Source organism: Quercus robur, chromosome 7, assembly GCF_932294415.1.
Source record: "Quercus robur chromosome 7, dhQueRobu3.1, whole genome shotgun sequence".
NCBI lineage: Eukaryota > Viridiplantae > Streptophyta > Magnoliopsida > Fagales > Fagaceae > Quercus > Quercus robur.
The window spans coordinates 10,197,100-10,220,670 of record NC_065540.1 but is presented as its reverse complement, the minus strand read 5'-3'; the positions used below and the strand labels follow the sequence as shown (position 1 = coordinate 10,220,670).

The 23,571-nt window shown below is 37.0% G+C and overlaps 3 protein-coding genes and 1 non-coding gene across 4 annotated transcripts; 3 read left to right on the top strand and 1 right to left on the bottom strand.

The window, feature by feature from the left end:
- The first annotated feature begins 566 nt into the window (after positions 1–566).
- LOC126692160 (uncharacterized) lies at positions 567–5,565 on the top strand. The gene is made up of 3 exons (XM_050387663.1): positions 567–1,425; positions 4,563–4,731; positions 4,996–5,565. The coding sequence occupies exons 1-3, from the start codon at positions 601–603 to the stop codon at positions 5,457–5,459; spliced, it is 1,458 nt and encodes a 485-aa protein (XP_050243620.1). The 5' UTR covers positions 567–600; the 3' UTR covers positions 5,460–5,565.
- Positions 5,566–15,753: 10,188 nt separating this feature from the next.
- On the bottom strand, positions 15,754–16,579 carry LOC126692159 (auxin-responsive protein SAUR15). The gene has a single exon (XM_050387662.1). It carries the CDS (start codon positions 16,431–16,433, stop codon positions 16,044–16,046), a length of 390 nt encoding a protein of 129 aa, XP_050243619.1. The 5' UTR covers positions 16,434–16,579; the 3' UTR covers positions 15,754–16,043.
- A 2,989-nt stretch (positions 16,580–19,568) lies between these two features.
- TRNAP-CGG (transfer RNA proline (anticodon CGG)) lies at positions 19,569–19,640 on the top strand. The gene has a single exon. It is a non-coding gene; the product is annotated as a tRNA-Pro (tRNA).
- A 111-nt stretch (positions 19,641–19,751) lies between these two features.
- Positions 19,752–23,316, top strand: LOC126692158 (probable small nuclear ribonucleoprotein G). The gene is made up of 4 exons (XM_050387661.1): positions 19,752–19,904; positions 20,020–20,042; positions 22,750–22,871; positions 23,032–23,316. The coding sequence occupies exons 1-4, from the start codon at positions 19,870–19,872 to the stop codon at positions 23,089–23,091; spliced, it is 240 nt and encodes a 79-aa protein (XP_050243618.1). The 5' UTR covers positions 19,752–19,869; the 3' UTR covers positions 23,092–23,316.
- Positions 23,317–23,571: the final 255 nt, after the last annotated feature.

The window sequence follows — 23,571 nt, the reverse complement described above, 5'->3', positions numbered from 1 at the left end:
AACTAAACTTAGGATGTGGACGGTGATGCTACAACAAATGTGTTGTAGCTCACGATTATTTATTATCATCCTATGGCGTGGGGCCTATGAGTTCACTCAAGAAACTTCAATAAATGTATTGTGCTCACATTTATCTATTATCATCACATAATGTGGGGTTTATAAATTCACAAAGGAGATTTGGAGAAATTATATAGTTTTCATAGTGGACTACGTCATTTGTTCACTATTTCATTACTTTATCATCAGACCAAGACACCAAATAGTTTTTGACGTAGGTGGAGATTGAACCCTCTATACAACCATTAAAGACTTTAGTACTTTACCAGTTGAGTTAACTGAAACTTACAAAAAACTCCAAACTATTTATTTAAAATTCCATAATTTTAAACAAGTGAAAATCTTAAACCACATCACTTATCTAACCTTATAATTTCCCGGAAATTGGAGGAAATATATATATATATATATATATAAAATAAAATCCTTGTAAACTTATGGAATATTCCACTATAGTAAAAACCCTATTACCATTTCTCTGTCTCTCTAAATATATAAATAAAGATCTGATATAATTGTCCAAGTGTGTCGCCAACCAATATGTCTGATCATGACATCCCAAACTCAGAACCACCAGCAGCTCAACCAACGGAGCCAAAGTGTCGAGCCGTGGGCGGCACCGAGTACAGCTGGTGCAAAGCAGTACCACTTGGCACCGGCGTCACAGTCCTAGGCCTCCTCCTCTCAAAACCGCCGGACCTCCCACTTTTCCAAAATGCCCTCCACAATCTCCAAAATTCCCACCCTATCCTCCGCTCCAAGCTCCGCTACGACCCCACCGCCACCACCTTCTCATTCCTCACTCCCCAAAATCCCCAACCCCTCCTCCAAATCCAGCCGTTCGATCTCCAATCAACGTCCCGGATCCTCCAAACCCACCCGAACCAATCGAGCTCCGTCACCCCCTTCCGCCTCATCGTCGAGCACGAGATCAACAACAACACCACGTGGCGCAATCCTGAGCATCCGTTGTATGCCGACAAGGACATCATGTACGCCAGCGTGTACACTCTGAGCGAAGCCCAGTGGGCCTTCACTCTGAGACTGCACACGTCAGCATGCGACCGCACGGCGGCGGCGTCGCTGTTGAGGGAGTTGTTGGAGTTTGTGACTGCGATGAGCGGATATGGGGAAGGGGCAGAAAGGGAAATTGGGGATAATGTGGAGGTTAATTTGGGGATTGAGCAAATGATTCCTGCTGGGAAAGCTAACAAGCCGTTTTGGGCGCGTGGGGTTGACATGCTTGGTTACTCCTTGAATTCGCTTCGGCTCTCTAATCTGGATTTCATTGACGTCGATTCGCCTAAGCGTTCTCAGCTTGTGAGGCTTCAGATGACTCCACTCGATACTCAGAAGCTTCTTGCAGTAAGTAATTTTTCACCACGCCTTCTTACTTTAATTTCTTTGCTTTTTACCGTGGCCAAGTGCTTCAAACATATCACAATTTTTCACGTTATAAGGCGTAACCATAATAATAGCCTAATCGCTTTCAAGTCAAATCCCGTCCTGTATGCAATACAAGTACCAAAAGTAACAACGAGTTACTTCGTGCCTAAGGAAAACTTGGACCGACGACCTAAGTCTAGTTAGCCCAAGTGCCTTACCACTAGGCAAACAACCCTTGGTAGTAATGTTATGATTGGTAGTGTACTATATGATTTTTGGTGGTTGAATCAACCTTGTTGATTCCATTTCACATGGTTACCATTTTATATCGTGTATCATTAAAATCTATTTATTTTGTTGAAATTAAAATTTTTTTACTAAATGTACTGTAAGATCTATAAATAATATTAAAAAATGCAATGAGATCTATAAATAGTAGCATAAATAAATTGGTTTTTTAATTTCGAGCCAAATGCACACTAAGTCTAAATTATTGAAGTGGTAAGTCCTGATTAGTGTACGATAAAGATGATGTAAGTTAAATATTGTACTAATCCTAATGTAGTATCTTATTAGATGTTATGAAAAAAAAATATATAGTCTACTGTATCTCAACCTGTCTTTTTAACTCCGTGACAATATCTTCCAAATCGTGTAATTATTTATCTATATCACCATATGGAAAAGTTAAATACAATATTTTATTTCATTTTTTAAAAATATTAATATAGGTTTTATCGCATTAGTGAGTGTTTGGATCTGACTTATTTGCGCGTCTGCATTTTACATCACGTTTCGTTCCTTTTTTTTTTTTTTTTCAAACCGCAACTTTTGACTATTTTTCCGTGAACAATGCACTCATGCACTGTTTACGGATCCCACAAACTTCACTTTTCATTTACTTTTTTATTAAAAATAGATTTCACGGCACTGTCCACACATTTAAAAATCATTTTATTATAGTGTTTGTAATTTTCAGTAAAAATAAATTGTACCCAAGCATACCTTTAATTTAAATTTCAATTCACCTTCTCCTCAATGACCTCAACTACCTTTCACTTCACCTCCTCAACTCAAGAGGGTTGTTATCAACGAGTTTTTGTTTAATAATAGTATATTCACCACTTAATTGCTGAGATACTCTGTGGCCATGTCGGGATAAAGAAAGAGAATCCTATAAAAAATGATTTGTCTTAGAACATGATGACGGAAGTAATTTTAATTTTCACTACGACAATAGGCCTTGACCAGTTGACCCAACTAAACTTGTGCTAGTTGTCGCTACTCCAATTCCAATCCGACACAACTTGATTTTATGCACCCAAAAGTCCAAGTTTCACTTAATATGGTATAGTAGATTTTTGGCCATGTAAAAACTCACACACCCATGTTATTGCACTAGTGGGATTGATTTGATTGAACCTGTTAGTTGCCCATTTGCTTTTAATAGATTATAAGATGTTTTTGAAAAAATATTAGACCATTAGCTACCTAAACAAATATATGTTCATGACATAACCCGACTTGAACCTAAATAGGGGTTAAATTTATTGATGTATAACTTGTTTCCAATTTATTTAACTTATGTACTATTTGATTCTCAAAAAAAAGAAAAAAAAGGAAGAAACTTATTTATTATTTTAAAATTTTTTTTCCTAACTGTCATATGTCACTATTAGTGCAGCACTAAACCCAATCTTTACCATGTACTTTTATTTTTGATAATTACAACGGGAAATGAAGATTTGAATCCTGTATTTGAATGACTTAAAGTTGTTTGATAATTACATCAGGAAATGATTATTTAAATCATGTGGCTTAAAGTTGAGGATTTAACAAACGTGTAAAGTATAAAAAATTTCTTTTCCCAGTTAGTCATGCTTTGTCATTTTCTCTAAAGAAAAAAAAGGCATGCTTTGTGTTTATAACATTATTATCAACTAGGCCCAAATTGCGTATTATAAAAGAATAGCTATTAGCTAGGCCGGAAAGATGTCCTTATCCTTGAGCAAGAGACACCTGACTCTTTTGTCTTGGTTCAATTCTGTGAAACTTCCCATTCGAAGCAAGGTTAGGTGTGGGCCTAAAAGTAAGGGCTATAGCTCTGCCTTTTGTCAATTATTGAACTCAAAAGCTCCGAAATAATCTTTTAGAAACGTGGTCCACGTTCAATTTTCAATCTGGCTTGATATCGACATATGACTCAACCTACTCCTTGATATGTAATGTCGGTGTGAAGGACAAAAATTAGTGATGGATTTCATTCAACTCATTGCATGGTGATTTATAAAACTATTTTTGTGAATTATTTACACTAAAATTATATATGAATGGTCTCTTTAATCGTCATATAATAAGTTGGAGGAAGATAACTCTAACCCAATTAGGAACTAAACTCATTTTTGGAGTATGCGAGAGTATTTGGATTAAATTTTATATATGATCCTCAACCTTACACTTTTGTTAAATCAACCTCATTCTTCATTCTTTTCGTCAGGTCAATATTTTGCACTACCTTGTTTGAAACAATTAAAAACGTAGGGACTAAAGTGAAATATTTTAAGTATAAATACCATTTTGAAACAAAAGTTAAAAGTTGGGTATCAAATATGCAACTTAACCTTTTTGTTTTTAGGGCATAAAAAAAAAATCACAAACTTTCCTTACAAGTTACAATGTTAATAAGATTTGAATTTTGTGTTTTGTATAGTGCTGCTCTAAAGCTAGATATGAAACTTTTTTTTTGATGTTGAGATATCGAGATTATGAATCATAACCTTATCACTGTTCTGGTAATAATGTAGTTCAGGAAGTATTAAGCCTAATTGGTTGAATGGGATAGTCATAGATGACACTGGTCCTTCATATGCTATTTGAATTTTCACACACCCAGATGCTTGATATATGCTCTTTAGTTCTGGAAAACATTTGTGATATGATATCTTACATTATCTATGTGAATTTGTTAAAATGCAACGGCAAAAGACAATTTGAAATTACTACTTTTTACTACTCAGGCCAACAGTGTTAGTGTTCAGTTAATTAGGCTATATCTTTGAGGTCCAAGTTATCCATTGTTGATTGAGGACCTTGCCATTTTTACTCTAATTTTGAAGGGCTGCAAGTCCAGAGGAATTAAACTATGTGCAGCCTTGGCAGCAGCTGGATTGATTGCAGCTTATTCCTCTAAAAAACTTCCTGATCATCAGAGAGAGAAGTATGCTGTCGTAACTCTTATAGACTGCCGTTCAATTCTTGATCCAGTGCTTTCCAGTCACCATATAGGTAAATCTTGTTTCCTAAGCATCTAAATCCCATGCGCTTTACATATGTATGAGGAGTTATTATCTGGTTTTTGTGCTTTTCAAGACTTGGCTCAACCTGAATATGTATCTATTGAAGCAGAAAAAGGGAAGAGACAATTCAAGTTCAGTCTTAGATGTCCACAGTTGAAAGCTCTGAGAAATTATATCTTTACTAAAAAACTTTTGGTGTTGCTCTCTTACTCAACATGTGTACAATGATGACAATCTTATTTGTAACATACAGGATTCTACCACTCTGCCATCATGAATACACATGACATATCTGCAGAAGAACAGTTATGGGAGCTGGCAAATAGATGCTACACGTCCTTTGCAAATGCTAAGAAATCCAACAAGCATTTTTCTGACATGTCTGACCTTAACTTCCTCATGTGTAAGGCCATTGAGAATCCCACTTTGACCCCATCATCATCCATGAGAACTGCCCTCGTCTCGGTGTTTGAGGACCCCATTGAAGATTTTAGTAAAATCCATCAGCAGCTCGGTATTGAGGATTATGTGGGATGTGCTTCAGCCCATGGTGTAGGTCCATCCATCGCCATATTCGACACAATCCGAAATGGTGGTTTGGATTGTACATGTGTGTATCCATCTCCCCTGCATTCAAGGGAGCAGATGCAAGGGCTAATTGATGATATGAGGAGAATTCTTGTGGATGCTTGTAACCAGTTGGGGAGTGAGAGCTAGAAGCCTTAATTCTTTCTGTTTTGAGCTTGATCTTCTCTTATGAGCTTGTTGCCACTGGCTAGCCCATTATTGTTATTCAAATCTGTGTAATGTAGGTTTTCCAGTATGCGATCTCTACAATTAGTTTGAGCCTTAAAAAAATAATTTTCTACCGTTCAATAGAAGCTATGGTTAACAAAAGACAAGTTAAAAACATGCTTAACTATGTTTTACCAGTTCCCAAAAGTCCTGTTCTTCAATTGACATTTCTTATTAGTTTCAATAGAGAGATCTAATGTTCAAATTCACTGTCTCCTATTGTAACTATCAAATTATCAAAATAAATAAACAAATAAAAATGTTCTACCCTTTTAAAAATGAAAGGTTTATACTAAGATTGTGTTTGGCATTGGTTTAAAAAGTCAGCATTTTTTACTATGTAGTTTATTTTTGCTATTATTTAGCTTATTTTTACTATTATTCATAGGTCTCACTGTATTTTTTAGTACTATTTATGGATTTCATTGTATTATTTCAGTAATCTTTCAGTTTTATCTACAGTACTTTAAGTAAAAATTTTTTAATTTCAGCTAAATAAATGGTTCTCAAACAGGTTCTCAAGATTAAATCCCAAAGCTTTGTAATCCACAATGTCATTTTCCTAAACCTCTAACCCAATTATTTTTGTCAATTAGTTATTAGAGAAAGCAATATTTTATTTTTGGGCCTTTATAGCCTATTACAGTTCATTTGGCATTTGGGCCTTTTGAACATTGATGTGGCATGTGGGCTTTTTTTTTTTTTGGGTCCTCATTTTTTAATCCATAAAACTGGTAATAACTAGATCTCGATCTTAATCCAGTCCTATAAACTTATAATTGTTAATATGATCTGAGTTGTTTAAGCGATTTCAACTGTAAAAGCGTAATATGTCAAAAAAAAAAAAAAAAAAACTGTAAAAGCTTAAGATTTTACAATCATTTTTTTCCCATCAAACCAACAATCATTGCCTAATAGGCTCTAATTTGTATACCTCGAAGTCCAATCAAAATCTGCTGTCTCATACAATCATGATTAGTAGCACTAAAATAGGCCCTAATTAAGCTTTTGTCTCTTTCTTTCTCAATCTTGTTATTATGTTCCCAAGGATTCACAAATTTACAAAAAGTTCTAGGGACATCAAAAAATTTCACAAGGATTTTCTTATAACTATTGTTGTGGCATATTTTTATACGTATACGGTATACCTCGAAGTCCAATCAAAATCTGCTGTCTCATACAATCATGATTAGTAGCACTAAAATAGGCCCTGATTAAGCTTTTGTCTCTTTCTTTCTCAATCTTGTTATTATGTTCCCAAGGATTCACAGATTTACAAAAGGTTCTGGGGACATCAAAAAATTTCACAAGGATTTTCTTATAACTATTGTTGCGGCATGTTGTAATTGAATAATAATAATAATAATAATAACAATAATAATAATAATAATAATAAATAAATAAATAAATAAATTGCAAATTACACCCCTGAAGTTTAGGGTTGACTAGATTTTACACTTCAAAGTTTCAAAAACTTGATTTTATACCCCGAAATTTGGTTTCGTTAGCAATTCACCTCCATGGTTAGTTTTTGCTGTTAAGTGACACATCATCATGTTGGTGTGTTTTATTTTTGCCAAATCAACCTCAAAACTACATCGTTTTAGTGATGACCAAGCTGGCACAATCAAAATTACGTAGTTTTAGGCCTAAATGTAAAACATAATACTATAGCTTAAACAACAACGTTCAAGACAAACAATAAAAAAAAAAAAAGAAAAAAAAAAAAAAAGAAACCATAACCCCACAATCTGTCTAACCAGCTTAGTCCTGGACAGAGAAATTGAGAATGCCATTGAGAAAAGCTTAAAAGCCCGTGAAGAGAATTGTCCCCCTTCCTCTTTCAACCATGCCCAAAAGAACCTAATTCCAAATTTATGGTTACCCAAAAAAAAAAAAAACTCAAATTTTTACAAATTAATCAAATCAATTTTAAACCCAAGAAATTATTGTGAACACAGCAAGAGTAAGGAAAGAATCAGTTAAAAAGTGTGTTGAGGTCTGAAAAAGGGTCATAGTGAAATAAGCCAAAAAATAAAAATAAAAAAAATAAGTCAAGCCCAAAAGAAAAATTCAAGCTAAGCCCAAAGTAGTAGATACAGGAGACCCATGAAGGAATAAAAGAAAAGCCCAGAGGATCCTGAAGCCCAGAAAAAAGAAGCATCCAAAAGAAAAAGAAAACCACGACAAAGGATGAGAAGCAAGGATCCTCAGGAACCATCAATAGGCGCGGATCCCTTCAGGCACAAAGAAAAAAAAGGAAGACTAGGACAGCTTGATAGAAAAAGACAGAAGAAGAAAACAAGAAACAAAAACAAAAAAGCGCGAGCGACCTCTCATGGCACAGACAGAAAAAGCCTCGGGGAACCAGGACAGGAAAGAAGAATGATAACAAACAACTTTCAAAATGACAGAACAGGATTCCGTCCAAATAGGAAAAAAAGGGAAAAAGTGGAAGACGCCAGAAATGGGGATGGCAAGAAGGGCATACCTCAGCACGTCCCAAAGAAGATGGCCAACCAGGAACTTTCAAAAGAATCAGAGCTGAAAGAAGGAAAGAATGAGAAAAAACGGAAAAAGGACTTACCGAGATGATGGGAACAGGACATGCTCTGTTTGCAAAAGAGCAAAACAGGGGAACCAACGGTTCCCCAGGAAGACCAAAAAACTCCATTATAAAAGGAGGGGATGGGTTGTGAAGAAAGGGCAGCGAAAGAAGAAAGAAACACAAGAAAGAAGAAATTCTCTAGGAAAAAACTATCAGAAAATCTGTGCAGAAAGGAAAATATTAAGGGAAAAACAAATATTGCTTCCCGGTATCCTGTAAAAGCCACTATTGCACATACTCGGATTCAACGAGAATCAAACTTTGCAAGTTTTGAAGGCTGAAATAGCCATTCAAGGCTATAATTTTTGAGCTTGATTGAACCTTGTATCACGTCCTAGTGAGTTTTCTGTAATCCAACAGATAATATATATATTAATGAAACATGTTTCATATTTCCCAGGATCCCCTCAGCATTAATTTCTTATTGCTTTGCTAATCCTGTTTTCTTTCCTTTCGAATTTATCTTGTTAATCTTTGGCACTCTTCGGTATCCTTGCTTGTCATTTTTCTTTATATTGTCAGGAGTATTCTCTGCATCCCACTTGATTCTTAAACAGCTCGTTAGCTGCGGTGAGTCAAGGCCCGATTCACCAAATCCTCCTTTTCATTTAGGCCCGGGATCCTTGGGCCTGAGTGTCACGAAAAAGGCACTCTCACATTTTGGCGACTCCGCTGGGGACTGGGCAAAGAAGAAGGAAGAAGCAACCCCTTCACAGAGAATGCCTCCAAAACAAAGAAACAGCAAAGGAACTAATGTGCCACCTACGGCCTCTGAGCCCGTAGGAGAAAATGAGGTAGCTTCCAAGCAAGGAGGTGGGATACCCTTGGTAGAACAGGAGGTTGTGTCAGAACAAAGACACGTAAGGCAGGAACCAGACCTCATGGCCAGGATGACAGCAATGTTAAAGAATCTGGAGCAAGAAGTTCGTCTTCTCAAAGAGGGCAGGACACAGGAAATCAGAGACAATGTTCCCCCTACTGGCCACCAAGATGGGACGCAGCCAGAAGGAGGATCAGCAGTGGGAGGAAGAGCCAACCCTCAGTACTTGACACTGGCAGATGTCAATGCCCTCCTGGAGCAAGAAAGGGAAAAACTCTCAAGGATCTCCAAGCAATTCTCTCGGGATCCCCCGTTCCCTCCAGAACTTCTTGGCAAACCATACCCTAAGGGGTACGAACCCCCAAAGTTCCATCCTTTCAATGGGAGGAACGGAAGTGCCGTGGAATATGTGAGTAGGTTTGTCCACACTATGGGCCCCTATGCAGGAGACAGAGAATTATGTCTGAGGGAATTCGCCAAATCCTTAGTGGATAGGGCATACACTTGGTACACCACGCTGAGACCCGGGTCCATCAAAACCTGGGATGAGATGATGGAAAAATTCTGCGCCAAATATTACCCTGGTGAAGACAAAATCACTTTCCAGAATCTGCAAATGGTGAGGCAGAGACCTGGAGAAGTTCCTATTCAATTCATTAAAAGATTTGAAGATGTGTCCCTAGACTGCTATGGGGACCATGAAGAAAAGGAGCTCGTGGAAACCTGTATAGCCAACATGCTTTTTGATTATAGGCTCAACCTTGAAAATCTATGTATCACGCAGTTTGCTGACCTGCTACAGAGAACCAGAAGGACGGCACAAACCATGAGGACAAAAAGGCTGCCCGCATCCCAAGCTATGACAGCATCAGTAGGAGAGAAAAGGAAGAGACCAAATGGGAAGGTGTTCGAGGAACCACCAGTGATCCCATGTACAGCTGAGGAGTTAAGCCATGTCCTAGACAAATGGATTGGAGATGGGGTTGTTAGGCCATTCACTGTGTCCAGGCCACTAACTGAAGAAGAAAGGAAGAACCCTTTATTTTGCAGAATCCATAATTATGTCAAGCACTTCACCAAGGATTGCTGGACCCTTCACAGACTCTTCCACAAAAAGTTGAGAGAAGGAACCTTGGAGCTCACTCAGAAGGAGCCAGAGGTGCAGAGGAACCCCTTGCCTAACCACAAAGGAAAAGGGGTGGTAGCAGTAGTAATACATGGGAACCCGGCAAAAGCAGGAGAATCTAAAGGATCCTTCCACCCGAGCACAGTCAGGACCCTCCAGAAGAATCCTAAGTTTAGGTCACTATTCAATCAATTAGGATTCGGACCAGAAGCAAGAAGAGTGGCCACAAAGTCTCTCATGAGCATAGCAGCAGATTCAGGGATGGAATGCTTTACAGCTGAGTCACATGCTAGTCGAGCTTTCCTAGAGACAACCAATGCAATAACCTTCACTGATGAAGACATAGAGATTGAGCACCCAGACCACCGTAGACCCCTTTATCTAATGGTCACCATAAACGACGTTCAAGTCAAAAGAGCACTGGTGGATACGGGGGCATCACTCAATCTCATAGCCTTGAGTACCCTGGAAGCTGTTGGCTTAGTTGACAGAAGGATCCTGGGGGCTCTCATGGAAATAACAGGATTTGGAGGATCGGTGGAATCAACAGAAGGATAAGTGCAGCTAGCCTTAAGGGTAGGGCCAATAGTAGCTCTGACAATGTTTCATGTGATTAATGCAGAAGTTTCTTATCATGTGTTGCTGGGACACCCGTGGCTTCATAAACATCGCCTTATTCCATCCACGTTCCATCAATGCATTAAAGGGAGACTGAATGGGAGGCCCATAAGGATCCCTGCCAACCATAATCCTTTTAGCCAGGGAGAAGTGAACTTTGCAGAAACGATGTTTTATGATGAGTTGGAGTCAGATGATGAGAACCCCGCCTCGGGGACCCCAGGGGCACCTATCCTAGAAGAAGAAGAAGGAGGGAGGGGCACCCGTGACCTGAGGAACCTTCTAGAAAGAAAAAGACAAAAGAGGGAGCCCAGCTCTTCAGGATCCCGAGAATGTGTGGTGGTGCGGGAACCTGGGGGAAGGCTAATCTATCGTTTGTGAAGGTGCGCGGGACCCGAATGCATTGTGCAGGAAGGTCCCGGACCACCAAGCTGCATGATGGCCCAAGAAGAAATCTCAGAAGAACCAGTTAAGGAGGCCCAGATTCAGCCTGAGGAAGAATTAAAGGAAATAGATTTGGGGACAGAACCAAGATCCCGAAAGCCTGTCTTCATTAGCAGTCAATTGGTGGCGCAAGAAAGAGAACAACTGGTAACCTTGCTTCAAAAATACAGAGATGTGTTTGCATGGACCTATGATGAGATGCTTGGTCTAGACCCAGGGTTGGTAGTCCATTCTCTTAATGTGGACCCAGGGATGAGGCCAGTAGTCCAACCAGCTAGGGTCTTCCACACTGAGGTAGAAGCTTAAATAGTTCAAGAGGTCAAAAAATTGCTAACAGCTGGTTTTATCAAACCCATCCAACACCCAAAATGGCTTTCCAACATTGTACCTGTGAAGAAGAAAAATGGTCAAATCCGTTGCTGTGTAGACTTTCGCAACTTGAACAAGGCATGTCCTAAAGATGAATTCCCCTTGCCCAATATCGACCTCCTTGTAGATTCAGCTGCAGGAAACTCAATGTTCTCATTTATGGATGGGTACAGTGGGTACAACCAAATCTGCATGGCAGCCAAAGATGCAGAGAAGACGGCATTTAGAACTCCGATTAGGAACTTTTACTACACTGTAACGCCCTTTGGCCTAAAAAATGCGGGGGCTACGTATTAGTGGACCATGACAGCCATTTTCCATGACATGATGCATGAGGAGATGGAAGATTATGTAGATGATATTGTGGTTAAGTCAAAAATCAGAACAGGACATTTCCAAGTACTTGAGCAAGTCTTTGAAAGATGCAGGAAGTACAAGTTACGAATGAACCCCATAAAGTGCGCCTTTAGAGTGTCTGTTGGAAAGTTCCTTGGATTCCTGGTACATCACAAAGGCATAAGCGTGGATCCAGCCAAGGCCACAGCTATCGCCACAATGAGAAGATCAACTACTGTTAGGGAACTCAAAAACTTCCTGGGAAGGGTCTCCTATATTAGGAGATTTGTGCTTGGTTTAGCCTCAGCCACGGCAGGCCTATCCAAATTGTTGAAAAAGGGGAATGAATTTACCTGGGGGACAGAGTAGCAGGAAGCTTTTTAAAGAATTCAGGGCATCATGAATCATCTGCCCACCCTCAAGGCACCAGTACGTGGGCGACCTCTGTTGCTATACTTAGCATCAAACTCTCAGGCAATAGGAGCTTTGCTGGCACAAGAAGATGACCAAGAAAATGAGCAGCCTGTATATTATGTAAGCAGAACACTCAAGGATACCGAGACCAGGTACCCCAGAATAGAGAAAGCCTGCCTAGTGATCATTTATGCATCCCAAAGATTGAAGAGGTACTTCTCAGCTCACCAAATCCTCTTGGTAACCAAGTCTCACCCCATAAAAGCACTTCTGCACCAGCCCCTTCTCACGGGAAGGATAGCACAATGGCTAGTGTTGCTCTCACAATATGATATAGGTATAAGAACTCCCAAGGCTGTCAAGAGCCAGGCCATAGCAGATTTGCTAGCTCAATTCCCAGGAAAGGAGGAAGGCCCGCTGAGCGAAGAAATCCCTGGTGAGGTAGCAGTGATGGAGATCCCGGGGAAGAAATGGACCATGAGGTTTGATGGGTCGGCTACAGCAACTTCAAATGGGGTATGAATTGTACTAAGCTGTGAAAATGGGGATATCATGCCCCTGTCTTTCAAGCTTGGTTTCTCATGCTCTAATAATGCAGCTGAATATGAGACATACTTAACTGGGTTGACTATAGCACTCAGCATAGGAGTGAAACATATGAGAGTGTTGGGAGATTCCAATCTTGTAGTCTCCCAAGTGAAAGGTGACTTTGCATTACGGGAACAAAGCTTAGTAGCCTACAGGACTTGGGCACAAAGGCTGGAGATGGAATTTCAGAACTTCAGCATAGAGTACACTCAAAGAAGTGAAAACAGGTTTGCTGATGAGCTCGCCACCCTGGGATCCCAAATACCATTTAATGGGAGGGATACGCTAATAAAAATAGGAAGGCAGGAACATTCTATTGTAAGGATCCTCCAAGGGACGTGCCCCGGAGAGTCCAAACAGAGGGACTGGAAGGACGAAGTCAAAGAAAAGATGAAAGAGGTAGGTCCTAGAGGGAACATCAAAGAACTAATGGATTACACTCAAATAGAAGGAGAATTGTATAGAAGGCTGCCAGGAGGAATACTGTCCAGATGTATCACCGAGAAGGAAGGAAAGTCGAAACTAGAAGAATTACACGCCCAAGTATGTGGAGTTGCAGAAAAGGTCAGCCTATACAGAAGGATGCAACGCATGGGGTATTACTGGCCAGATATGGACAAGGAAGCAGCAATCATACAGGGGAAATGCCAGGAATGTCGTTTGGCAATTGATAAAGAAGAAAGCTACGCGGTGTTTATTGCAGAAGATTGGCGGGTTCCTTTCATAGGATACCTGGCTTAGGGGATCCTGCCAACCGACAGGAAACTGGCCCACAAGCTCAAAAAGCTAGCGTGCAGGTATTTCCTGCAGAATGACATTTTATTCAAAAAGGGATACCATGGGAATTGAAGATGATTATAGTACTAGTTTATGGCTAATATATGATGATACCTGTTGGGCGCAGTGGAAGGCGCCAACGAAAGAGACAGCAAGGGACTTCTGAAAGGAGTCAATTAGAATGTCAGAGAAGTTGGTGGGTTGTCAATTCATATTAATATTAGAGTAACCATTGCTGCATTATACACCACGGGATTTGCCTGGGTTCACACAACCGACAGTCTGCAAACAGATTGTGGGGTTATGGTTTTTGTTTTTTTTTATTAAACGTTGTTGTTTAAGCCAGAGTAATGTGTTTTAGGTTTAGGCTTGAAATTTTCTCTCAAAAAAAAAAAAAAAAAAGAGTTTTGGCTTGAAACTTTCTCACAAAAAAAAAAAAAAAAAAAGTTTAGGCCTGAAACTTCGTAGTTTTGATTGTACCAACTCTTCACTTGGTCATCACTAAAACGATGTAGTTTTGGGACTGATTTGGCAAAAATATAATACATCAGTATGATAATGTGTCACTTAATAGCAAAAACTAATCGTGGAGGGTGAATTGCTAACAGAACCAAACTTCAGGATGTAAATCAAGTTTCTGAAATTTTGGGGTGTAAAATCTAATCAACCCCAAACTTTAAGGGTGTAATTTGTAATTTACTCTAATAATAATCAATAATGTTTGTGTATCAACCTGCCCTAATCATCTAACCCACTCCGTCCTGCACTAACCTACACAAATATGATATTGATCTCCAAGTGGTTTGGGTGAGATACAACTATTAAAACAAGGACAAAATTTAGGTACAGTATCTTAAGTGTTGTTCCTTGAGTTCACCTCTTAAGATCCAACTATGTGGCTATTTAACTAGAAAATACATTTCCATCCTATGAGAAAAAATTCACATGACAAAATCTTAAAAGGGAAACTTAAGAAACAATACCTAAGTACTGTATTTAAGTCTTGCTCTTAAAACAAAAGGGCAGATCAGGTGGCAGGTTGATTTTTATTTTTAATGAATTGCTCAGACCTAACCCAACCGTATATACACATACACAAATGTCTCTTTAGTCTTTATCTAATATCAATTTTAAATTTGTTTTTGTGGTTAACTCTATGATTTAAACATATTAATATGAAAATAAGTGATACTTTCCTGATATATTCATAAGCATGCATAGTGGCATGGATATGCCCTCACAATATGAGCAGTTTTATCTGTTTTTTTTATTTTTTATTTTTTTTTGATTTTTAGCAGTTTTATCTATTGAAACTAATGTTTGGGTAGAAGAGCTACTTATTGATTTGGATGATGTATTCTAATTTGATTTAATTCATCAATAAAAGTACTTACATTTCTCTAAAAAAAAAAACAATTTTTTTTTGGGGAAAAAAAAATCGAAAACACTCCTGACTTAAAACATGTGTACTTTGATTTATATGGGAAAATTGGTCGCTTCTTATGATTTCCTTCGTTGGTTTACGAAGAAATACAATTTCTTAAAATAATCAGTAAAAGGTAAAATAATATTTAAGTTTTGTATCAGTACAGTACTAATTTTCAACCACCAATTTTCAACCAACCCTCTGTTTTTGAAGGTTGGGGGGTTTGGAATTTTTCCAACCCGATCATGGCGGATTTGTTGAAAATTTTTCCCCTCAAGTCATCCAATCAGTATTTGTTTTTTGTGAAAGTATAGTCTTGCATGAACACAAAACGTTGTGAAAAGAGCGGTCATGTCACATGTCAGACAGGCAGAGGCAATTGGGCAGGGCCAGCGCAAGCCCAACCACAGTCCTGTGTGAGACTAACAAGGAACCTGCCTTATCATAAGACTATTGTGACCAGCCGATTATATGAGCTGTGTTTAACAGTTAGCCGATCATGCAGTTGAAAATGGAGGACATTGGTGACAATCGGCTAGAGAACCTGACCGGGAGTGCAAGCACCGTGACAAAAAGATGCATATAACTGCATGGTTGAGCGGGTGAGAGCACAGCATATCAATTGGTGTCCATTCCTAATGATTATACTTTATCATTATATCAGGACACTAATTGGTCGTTGTTGTAGGCGAAAATTGAACCTCAGATCTCTTATTCAACAATAAGAGATTTTACAGTCAAATTAGATGCGTATAACTGCTTTCAATCATGATTGAAAGCTGTAATTCCTATGATTCATCACTAGGGGTCTGAGAAATTTTGGAAGAGCTAACTGAGGTGTATATTGTATGATACATGTTATAGTATTACATCCATTGAATCACAAGCACCTATTAGAGATACTTGCAGTGCCCAATTGAGCACTTATACATTGGTTGAAACAGCCTCTCTCTCTATATGATCTATCTTCTACAATCTAATCAAACAAACTCCTCAACAAGTTTCCCAAAGTCAAACTTCCCATTGCTGCATTCTACAGCATTTAAAACTTCTTGGAAAGTCGAGACAGTGCATGGAACCACTAGTCCAGTGCTTTGCTCAAACCCAAACTCATTGCATGACTTCTCCAATAGCATCTTGAAAAGTGGGTGATTAAGAAAGCTGGTTTGCACCACAAACCTCTGGCGCTCCTCTCCTACATATACTGCAAAGAACCCAGTTGGGGTTGTGGAAGAATCTGGAGAACCTTCCCAACATTCCTTGAGCAAATATTCTTCATGTGATGCCTCTTGAACTTGATGATCAACTCCACCTATAACCTTTACCTTCTTAGCTAGCTTCCTGAAGGACACTATTTTCTTGCCCAGCATTTTTCTCTATTTATTGTACACTTCAATGAGAGAGAGAGAGAGAGAGAGAGAGAGCAAGAGGGTGGAGAAAATTGAGGTCAAAGAGAGAGCTAATGAGGAAGTACTGGTAGTTTCATGACTTGGGCTCGGTGAGAAATGGTGGGTGAGGGAGGCTTTTTATTTGTAATGTGTGCACGGCAGGAATGTCATTTGAAAAAGTCATATTTTGACCCTGAAAAATTTTGGAATCTATTATTATGGTTTTTCTTTTTTCTTTATGTTATCAAAACCGTTTTCATAACAGTTTAAGAGCAATTAAGAATCTCAGTTTAGACTTTAAACAATGAAAAATCATTGATGGGACGGCACTACATTGCATATAATAAGGCTTTATATTCCACATTTGTTGGTGATACGTTGTTGGGTGGCCTGAGAATCAATCAAGGTCGTATAAGTTCTGCTTCTAATTGAAGTTGATAAAGTGGTGGCTGTTCTTACATGGCATGTAAAATTGGCAAGATCCATTAATAAAAATGAAGGAACTAATGATTAATTTGCTGAAGAATCTATTCTGTTTGACTCAAATGCCAACCACTGATTGTTACTCTGGTGCTTTAATTGAATGTTAATCAAAACCAACCATTTCTACCTTATGCCTACCTAGCTAGAACCTCCTTTGTCTCATTGAGTTAAGAGAATTGGAATCCTAAAAATCACTCTCACTCACTAAAGAAAAGAAAGAACCAATGCCTCCTTCAGTCTTATTTTGTTTAGAACTAAATTGTGTAAAAATATAATTTTAAAAGGTTGTAATTTTTTGCAAAATCAAAAAGGTAAAAGGGGGCGATTAGAGTAACTTCCCTATCTAAACGTTATCATAGTAGCATCATACTTGTTGGATTCGAGTCAGCAAGCAGAAGAACCGATAAGCCATGACTATTAACCAAAAATGTATTTTAATCAAAATATCATTATTAGACTTAGGTGAAAAACATGCTTGACCAAAGTTAACCAAACATGGAACACAAAAAGGTGGGGATGGGAAATTATTTTATTTTAGGAGCCATATGAAGAAAGAGAATTGTGGGTGGCATGAATGCATGCATGTTAAACTGAAGCTAAGATTATTGTCATTAATTTATTAAGGTATATTCCATAAGAATATTAGTTATTAATAAAAAAAAAAAAAAATGCAAAACACTCAAACGTGCAAGGGGTAAAGTCCTTAGAAACCAGTGAGTGATAAGGTGGGCCGGCCCAATGGAATAAGCACTAAACAACGAGACACATTATTTGACTTGCAGAGTCATCGCCGGCGACAAAAACTTCCACACGGCCTATCAATCATCATCCCCTTGTACTTGAAAGTGTACCCACATTGGAAAGTTTTATATGTATTAAGTACTTCCACTTGCAATGAAACCAAAAAAATAGAGACAAAAAATCTACTTCCAAGTTTTCAACTAATGTGTAATTTTCATTTACTTTCCTAATTGAGTGGACATTTTCTTTACGTGCCATTTGGTTTCCTTTTACCTAGACTTTTCTTGCAAAATAATCTAAAAAGTATATTCCTATTTATGTTTGACCTAGTATGTAAAAATAAAAATAAAACTAAAATTCAGTTAACATTCTTGAGTTTTGAACTAATGCTAGTTATATATAAAGCTTTTTAAAATTGATGAATTTGGTCTCTAATCACTGTAAGAAAGGAAAAAAAAAGTAATGGCTTAGGGCTCAGATGAATAGGGATCAAATTGGTTAGTTTTGAAAAATCTTGAATATGCTAGCCAAAACTCCATGGGTGTTAACTGTTTTTCACTATAAAACTAAAAATGTGTGTATGTTTTAGTAAACTTAATTGATAAGGTTTTTTGTTGTTGTTGAATTATAGATCCGAGGTTCAATTCTGCTTATATCAAAAACTAGTTTTTGTTTTGGTTTAATGATTAGGAGTAATAATTAAAAGCGGATATTATAGGTTGAAACTCAAAAAAAGAAAAGAAAAGAAAAAACTAAAAATGTGTCAATTTTTTATTTTTCAAAAAATAATATTCTCAAAAGGTGAGGTTATTTTTTCCAACGACTTGAATTTAAAGTCTTTGGTGAAGATTATTTTTTCAAACAACTTTAATTTAAAGTCTTTGTCTTAAATCACTGTTTGTTCTATTCGATTATATCATGATCTTCTACTGATATATCATTGACTCAACCTTGTAGGTTGATGAAATCTTAACCAACCCAAAATAGGGATCAAAGTACTAAACCTAGGTCAATGACCTCAATTTACTTTCCTTAGACTTAAAAGATAATTACATTATATAACTTTAAAAATTTATTTAATTTTCCTTCAATCTTAATAATTGAATTAGAATTCAAAAATGAATACAATTCAATAAGATGCTCATCACACATCCAACACTATACAAAATACACCTTCATCATGTCCAAACCATATTTCTTCAAAGAAAAGCAAATTAAAACTTACCAAACTCACCAACCCAAATTTACCAAAAATTCTATCGCTTTTATATTGTTATTAATTTATCAAAATTTGTATCTTGATTTTGTTGAGTCTACCACCTAGAGTTACAAGATAGTGGATAATTCATATCTTGTGAGAGCTTCATTAAAAAAGGAAAAAGAAAGAAAAAAAAAATGAATCAACTAAAACTGGGGGTGTTTGATACATGTTTTCAAACAACAATTTTTAGTTTTTAAACAATATTATTCGTATTTCCACACTTTTTTACCCACACGTATTTCCACACATGTTTTCAAATAACAATTTTTAGTTTTTAAGTGTATGTACCAAACACCCTTTAACCTTGGATGTTTATTTTTGCTTGAACTAGTGAACCTTAATTCACGTCCTCAGCACTTGTTTCAGTCAAACTTTATTTTTGAGGTCGGCATAAAGTGTCAAGGTTATGTCAATCAAACTTTCAAGTAGTACTCAAAATAAATAAATCAAACTTTCAATTAGTTTGGTTTTTGTCTCAATCAAGAGATAAAATCCACTCATATTTCAATTTTTGACTTCGTCAACCATTAACCATATTTTAAAAGATACTATAATTATTTAAAAAAAAAAAACTGATCATAATTTAAAACAAAGGTATAAATTTTTACTTTAAAACATCTCCCTCAAAGAACGGGTGTTTGGTCTAGTGGTATGATTCTCGCTTCGGGTGCGAGAGGTCGCGAGTTCGATTCTCGCAACACCCCCTTGGATTTTTTCTGTTTCCTGATACCTGGGCCGCTTTTTTATAATCACGTGGGCTCATCGAGGCCCATAAAATATATAATATATTCGGCCCAACGAACTGGCCCACGAGCTCTTATCAAAATACAAACAAATATCCAATCATCCCCGACCTTTTTACCTCTCAAATTTTTAGGGTTTTGCAGAACCTCTCTCTCTCTCTCTGTAACTCACTCTCTCAAAGTCTTCAACATGAGCAGATCGGGCCAGCCTCCGGATCTCAAGAAGTAAACCTCTCTATCTCACTCTCTCTCTCATCTCCAATTTGTTCTAGGGTTTCTGTTTCAATTTCATTGTTTTCACAATCTAGATTCTAATTTTTTTTTTCGTTGTTTTTTTCAGATACATGGACAAGAAGCTCCAGAGTACGTTTCTTTTTGCTCTCCATGAATTCTCTGCCTTGTATTTCTTTTTATTTTTTATTTTTTTCAATCTCGCGGGTTTGTTCTCATTGATTTTGTTGCAAAATTTAGGCAAGGAAAAGATAAATGTATATCTTCTTCATTATATAGGAATTGAATATCGAAAATAAATAAATAAAAAAAATCGCAGCTAAACCTATTTTATTATATAGGTTCCTATTTTATTCCTCACTATTTTAAATTTTGTTGTTTTTAACTGTAGCCACTGCATTCATAAAAAGTTTCTCTGATTTTATAGTTGTTTTGTGAAATATTGTACTGAAACCAGAAAACTAAAACTTTATTATCTTTTATAAATAATTTGCCAATGTAATAGTATTCTTTTGCATCCCTAAAATATAGTTAATGTGCTTTTTTCATCCCAATAATTTTCAAATTTTATATTTTTGTCCTTGAAATTTATTTCAGGGATGGAAAGAATATAGTTTAGAATTTATTTTTGTTTAGCAAGGTTCTTTTCTGGTCTGCTCTGTCTGACATATTGGCAAAAAACTTAGTGAGAGTGGACAGAAGAACGGAATGTAGAACATTTTTAATTTTCTGTGATGAAAATAGATTTTTCCTAATATGATGAACGAATATGTGTCCCCCTTGATTTTCTTAAAATCTCAATTACCCCTCATTTAAATGGCTTAAGATGTCAGTTCATACCACTTTTACTCTTTTCCACCTATCATTTTTCCCCCCCAAAATATATTTCTGGCCAATAATTTCTGCTTTCGCTTGTATTCTATGTAAATTTTTGTGTCAGTTGGATAAGATGGATGCCTTTATATTGGAATGGTTGGTTCTTATATCTTTATTTTCTTTGTTTCTGTTTTTCTCTTTTGTATTGTTGTATATGTTTGGGCACAATTATTTCTCTTGGGTACTTTTTCATTGTTGGTGTTTTCTTGCTCGGTTGTGTATAATAGAAAGTGAGATTGCCATGGGTTTTAACTTCCAATTATAGATGATTTTAGTACTTTGGAAGAAGGAAGAGCACAATTTCATTAAGTTAGGACTAATATATGGAAGATAATATTTGTTCTTATTTAACCACCAATGAGCTTTTGCTCAAATGTCACTTCCCCTTCTTGCTATATATTAGAAGATAATACATGTTGAACCATGTTAAGAAATACTTTATATATATATATATTAATGGCACTTCAGAATGGGTGGATGATGAGGTCGTGGCTAAAACCACTGGGTGTTTGTGTAACTTGCCAATAAAAAAAATGTACTTCACATGTAATAGTAATTTTTAGATATTTAACTTGGCTTCTTCCAAGAAAAATTTCTGCTTCAGATATTAGTGTACTTGTTTTTGATCCTGAGTAAATAAACTTTTTTATAAATTTGTATTCATAGATCCAGCCGAGTGTTGACTGTCATCAATATTGCTAATGCTGTCTCTTCATGATATTTGTATCCATTTTTTTTATTTTTGTGTGGCTGACTCTTTGGTGTCTGTATGAAAGTAATCATAATTTTGACCAGCTCATCTTCACGCATTATTTCCCTTTGTCTTAATATTATTTATCACTAGTCATGAAGTTATAAGGTGGTTCATGGTTGGCTTTTCAAGGGACTGTCTTTTGAAGTTCTTTTTGTTGTCATTTGTTGTACTTTTGATTCAAATCTCTGTTGCAAGTTTTGCAACTTCCATTATGGAATCTCTTTTACACTATAAATTATAATATTAAGTACAAAGTTGTAGAGATATCCTATAATTGCCTATAGATGCACATTAAGCAAGTCCTTCGGAGAGCAATTTTGAAGTTTAAAAGTGATACTGACAATATATAGAGGTTCTTTTGCCATCATCTTTTGATCAGAATCTGTCTTTCATTTGAAACTGTCTTTACTTGGCTGAATGTGTGGTTTCCCATCATCTTAAGGCTAGCTTGTGCAGTGTGGATTTTTATTCATGGGCTTTTGGCTCATTTGTAAGCCAATTGAGCTTTTGCTTGAGTTCTCTTCAAAGGCTTGCTTTCATCGTACTCGATTCCTTGAGACAGTGCTTTTCCATCTCATCATCTTTTGGTTTGTTTTGAATGACCCAACCAACAACATTTTTGACATTTCAAGTCTTACCTAACTCCATATCATCCCATTTCAAATTTTCAGCCTAGGGCGTTTATAATCCTCTGAATTCTGTTTATGGTGCCTTATAATTAATATTTCTCTGATCTAATACAGATAAAAATGAGACCTATTAATATGTGTCTGTTGTGGGCTTGTAGTTGCCACTGGATGGCTTCTGTCACCTTACTGATAGGATCAGTTGCATTCTGTGCATGTGCATATGTGTTTTGTGAGCTTTGACTGCCATCTAATGGCTTATGTTACCATCTTGGACTATGCGGGCACTCTGTGTTGTTAGGCTTAACAATATCTATTTACAGCATGTGCATAAGAAACCTTCATGTGACAAACACATGTCAAATGAGGAAAAATTGATATAAACCCCATGTGGTAGCACAATTAGCCGGGGGGGCGGGGTACGCATCATAAAACCAATATCTAGTTCAAATCCCTCCCTATGCCTCCCCTTGGAGATGAAGCTCACTCGTCAAAAGAAAAAATATTGACATATTTAGTTTAATATATTCTTAAAGGAACCAAATAGTTTAAATTGTTTAACAATTGGTGTTTTATATTGCAGTCAAGATGAATGCAAATCGGATGGTCGTTGGGACGCTTCGTGGGTTTGACCAGTTTATGAATCTAGTGGTTGACAACACTGTAGAAGTGAATGGCAATGAGAAAACTGATATCGGCATGGTGGTGGGTCCTTTAGCTTTGTCTTTTTTTTTTTTTTTTTTTTTTTTTTTTTTTTTTTTTTGTAGTTAGCTTTATAATTAAACTGTTAAATTGCCATTGGAGTTTTTGATAATCTAGTTACCATATTATTCCCATTTACCTGATATTACTTTTATTGCTGCAGGTGATCAGAGGAAATAGTGTGGTCACTGTTGAGGCTCTTGAACCAGTAAACAGATCATAGTGTGGGTTCTACTTATGCTTTTGTGTTATTTTGGATGGTATCAATATGACATTGGGAAGGAGATCTTCTGTAATCTGGATTAGGTGGCCCATTGTAGTGCTTTATTCCCCCCCTTTTCTTTTCAAGCAGACTTAATGATAATATTGTGTATTCTGTATGGGTTATGATGGATGACAGTGACCTTTGGTTAATATAATGCTTATATGGTCTTACCAGCTGGGTTAATATGCTTCGCTTTTCTTCATGGGTCATAATTGCAACTTAGCATAGTGTTGAGCGGGTTATTACTCACAAATCATGTCAAATCAGCCCGAATATATGGTCGGGGCGTAAATTATTACCTTTTTTTGGAGGCCCTTTTTGTCGCTTTCTTTTATAGTTCCCGTGTTACCTTGATTGCATTCCTTATTGTTCTTTTTCAATGAATTTTATTGCTTAATGCTTTTATAAACAAAATGTGATTATTATCACTAGTCGTGT